General features: G+C 40.6%; 1 protein-coding gene across 7 annotated transcripts; it reads right to left on the reverse strand.

The window, feature by feature from the left end:
* Positions 1–476: 476 nt before the first annotated feature.
* Positions 477–3,910, reverse strand: LOC147987097 (uncharacterized). Of its 7 annotated transcripts, none has more exons than XR_015617559.1 (5): positions 3,438–3,910; positions 3,067–3,284; positions 2,250–2,314; positions 1,986–2,067; positions 477–1,323 (listed from the first exon to the last, which is right to left on the reverse strand). XR_015617559.1 is itself a non-coding variant. In XM_087545116.1 (4 exons), the coding sequence occupies exons 1-3, from the start codon at positions 3,693–3,695 to the stop codon at positions 2,287–2,289; spliced, it is 504 nt and encodes a 167-aa protein (XP_087401242.1). In that variant the 5' UTR covers positions 3,696–3,910; the 3' UTR covers positions 477–2,067; positions 2,250–2,286. The 7 variants fall into 7 exon arrangements, 3 of the variants coding, with proteins under 3 accessions (XP_087401242.1, XP_087401243.1, XP_087401241.1); XR_015617558.1 differs by having other exon boundaries at positions 1,986–2,079; XR_015617557.1 differs by having other exon boundaries at positions 1,986–2,314.
* Between the last annotated feature and the right edge of the window lie 79 nt (positions 3,911–3,989).

Raw genomic sequence — 3,989 nt, forward strand, 5'->3', positions numbered from 1 at the left:
GCATTTTAGGCATCTTACCCACTACTGTCTCATGCGAATATATGAGCTCACGAATTTTAGCATTTCAATGCAACCAAATGTATCACAACATTTGTTTCCCCTTTTAAAGAGAAGTATAGATGAATGAATTTTCACACAAGGATAATGAATCATAAATGTGGATCGATATTTGTATGCACATCGATTACTTCATCATATCTAATATGATAACTTTAGAGCAAAACTTTGTAGCAACATGCTAATGTCATATATCCTATTCAATGTGCTTCTCGACTATCATAAATTCATCAAGTAGAACTGAAGCTATGTAAAAAGACCATTTACTTTATTTGGCTCAAGAACAGTTTTAGAAATCAGATTAAATCGTCTAAAAAAAATCAGATTTAGCAAAGTTTCGATTTGTGCCTGCCCCCATACATCAACATCACTTGAAAAATAATGGTTTTCACTTATCTTGTAAACATTTTAGATACATATCCTCTTCAACATCACAATATATTGGTATTGTACTCACTGTCAACAACTACAATTGGCGCATCGTATTCGTATCTACAAACAAACAACAAATAATAGACGGCAATAGGAAAATCAACTACAAACAAACAGCAAATAATAGATGGCAATAGGAAAATCAACTGTTAATAACATTTCATATGAAATAAGCGTAGAGAGATGTGTGAGTAGTCGCTTCCACCTTGGCCTACACTACACCAAGCGGCGGTCTTTCTCACTTATCTGGCATGGCAAAGCACACATTGATAATCACTGAAGCAATATGTTAATGTAGATTACAAATAATTTCCAATTTAATTGAGTATAGTGTGCACCACATTACTCCATAGCTATTATGAAATGAACAAGTGAAAAGAGCCATTGACTATATCACCCCCGTTATGGACATGAAGGTCACGCAGATTGGACTTACTTATTTTGTTTCCGAAACCAGAATATATGAGAAAACTTCATAACCTCTTCCATTCACGAAGTTCTGCTCTTAAACAAAAATCATCCAGGAGTTTTTCAATATAAGGAAAAGGCAATTTAGGATTTACGTTAAAGAGTGAAACTAAGCTTTTAATATGGTGACAGTTTGTGTAACATTATTACACATCCAGCAGCCAGTGGCACTACTAAACTCCAAATCAAGAAATTATCATTCGAATAGAGGGAAGAGCCCAATAACTGCTTGTCGGCACTGAGATCATCATAATTAGTACCAACGCCAAGGAACAAAAAACCTAAGCATAGGACTACCTGATGGCTTGGGCAGATGACGCCTCCCACTTCATCCTCGACAACTCAATGATCACTGCAACCTAATGCCTAACCACAGTTATATATAATTACTTCCTGATTGGCTGAAAAAAATAGAAGAAATGGAGTTGGCACTATCATTAGAATTCATGATAAACTAAAAATTATCCATGCAAAATGAGTGTTCTACGACACATGGACATAATTAGTTGTCAACTCTTATTTTGAAGTTTACAAAAAACGATCAAGCAATTCAGATGAGCAGTTGAGCACCTTATAGTCTAGCTTATTAATTCACTAATTTATAAAAAATATTTTGATCATGTCTTGAGCATTCTTTATGTCAAGATTGAAAATGATATAAACGCACAGACTTTGCTATAGATGGGAAGTTCCATGTATGTCCATGGCGCATATACATACTTGTGTAATAGTTTTGTAAATTGAAATGTCAGAAAGCAACTGAAATCATGACCAATGCAGCAAGAAAACCGGAGAAAGAGGAACAGAAAAACACCAAATTTTACAATATTAACTGGACATTACACACTTATCTAAATACAACTATGCCCTGAGATTACTATGCAAGAATGATTCATCTTGTAAAATATTGTAGTTACACCAAAAAAATCCATATAGAAGAATAATTGTTGTCTAATCCTTAGTTAAAATGTCATATCATGATGAATCAATCTAACAACATCAAGATAAAGAGAGAGGAGGGGTCATACCTGGCAGAGGAGGCCGCGATTTACCTTGTTGTGTGGGTGTCAGGGAGGGTGCTAGCGGTTGCCAACGGGATTGGCTGCAACACTATGTAAGAAACTAAAAGGTATATTAGCTTCATAGATAAGATGCACTTGCAATAATAAAAAGTTTAACTTCTAATCCTTGAGCATCCTCGACACTATGTAATGCAATAAATTAATCGATCAGAAGTTTAGAAACTGGTCCAAATAATTAGAGAATGAGGAAATGGGGATGTGACTGCATACATCTGTCAAGTTGATAAGCTGAAACCCGGCATATGGATCACAAATAGCATTGACCCGGCCTGACCCTAGAAAATAAGAAGCAAGGTGCTGCTATCAGCCTTGAAGCATGCACGTCAAACCTTGGTATTCTCGTCCTAGATATTTACCTGGAGAATGGGGAGGACAATGACAATATTTGCAGCAAAGGAAGATTTTTGCAACAGGCAAGACTTAGACAGGTACACAAGAATCAACTTGCATATGTTAATGTAATAAAGCACGAACAAACATCGAGTCATCAACAAGCACGGTCTTTCACTTATCTGCCTATCTCTACTTTTTTTGTCAAACCACACAAAGATAACAACTAATGAATGGTAGGAATATGCTGTTTGGACAGAAGTAAAACACCAAATTTATCTATACCATTACTACCAGGTTGGTGGATCAACATCCATCCAGAATATAAACTTGAATTGTGTGGAACTGTGGATGCATATAATGGCCAGGTCGCCCAAGAGCAGCACGCAAAAACGTTGTCAGCAAGTATATCTCCCGTATGTATGCTAATAAGTTACTAACTTTAGTTTGTATTAGCAAGTGTTCATTCTAGCTGAGAATTGGATGTAGCGGTAGTTGGTAGGAGCTCAAAATTCAATGAATTACGTGAATGATATTGTAACAAAAAACTGAACATTTAATTCCAAACACTTCAGACTAAATTGCCAAAGATTAAACTTGAATCACTAATACGCTGGTAATCCTTTTAGAATATAATTTATGACTGAACAAGGAGCAACTGTTTCCTGTTGTTGCATCATGACAGCAGACTACTTACCAAGGTACAAAGCAAGAAACTTGTAGCCGAGGGAGCAGTTGGCATCTTGCGTGGAGCACATGATGTAACCGAGGAAGACTTCTGCATGGCCTGCGTGAACTTGTCTTCCACCGATCTGTCACGCGTTTCTCAAAAAACACATAAGTAGCCACCAGCCGGCAACTACTGCAAACTTCAACACGCTTCCAGTTCTGCAAACCGTCAACACGCTTCCGATTCTGCAAACTATTCCAAATGTGACCAACTATAGCTAATTATCACATGAATAACAAAACCAATTGACTAAACTTTTCATCACTAAATTTTCTCAAAACTAATTTCTGCTTAATTGGTGGCGGAAGGAGAGGGCAGGGGAACGGGAAGGCACTCACAGATGAAGTCGTGGTGGAAGAAGGCGCGCGCCCCGCCGGCGGCGTGATGTAGAGCCCCCTTATCGCCGCCACCCCGCCAGTGCTCGAGTTTGAGTCGCCGAAGTTGAACACCACCACCTCCATCGGCTTCGTCACCACCTTCGCCGGCTCCATGCCCTTGCTCTTCTTGTGCTCGCCCGCCACGACTCCGGCAGGCGCCGCCGCGGTGGCGAGGGCGGAGGTGGTGGAGAGGGCCGCGCCGCTGCCGACGGCCGGCATGTAGCGGAGCGTGGCGAACAAGATGACCCCGGCCACCGCACCTAGCACGCACCACGCAGTAGTACTACAGCCGCAGCAGGCTCATGTTCGTCATAAGCCCGCCGCCGCCACCTCCATTGCCTCACGTACTCCTCTCGTGCGCTAGAGATTTTGCCGTTGAAGGATTGCGTTGGGGCAGGGAGCGGGAGCGCGGCAGGTTGGGGAGGAGCGATGCGTTGAGCACGAGTAAGACGGCTGCCGTATGTAGTTTTATTTTGGAACGGCGGGGCAAATTAGCGATCGATGGATTGCAAC

The sequence above is a fragment of the Triticum urartu genome, chromosome 2A, assembly GCF_056163025.1.
Source record: "Triticum urartu cultivar PI428250 chromosome 2A, HENAU_Tu73, whole genome shotgun sequence".
Lineage (NCBI taxonomy): Eukaryota > Viridiplantae > Streptophyta > Magnoliopsida > Poales > Poaceae > Triticum > Triticum urartu.

What these genes read in the sequence shown, in the direction of transcription:
- LOC147987097 (XM_087545116.1), bottom strand. Translation starts at nt 3,695, where the DNA reads ATGCCGGCCGTCGGCAGCGGCGCGGCCCTCTCCACCACCTCCGCCCTC. An exon ending in CTTCCACCACGACTTCATCT is followed by an intron (nt 3,285 to 3,437) that starts GTGAGTGCCTTC and finishes AATAGTTTGCAG; the next exon opens with AATCGGAAGCGTGTTGACGG. An exon ending in GTTTCTTGCTTTGTACCTTG is followed by an intron (nt 2,315 to 3,066) that starts GTAAGTAGTCTG and finishes CTTATTTTCTAG; the next exon opens with GGTCAGGCCGGGTCAATGCT.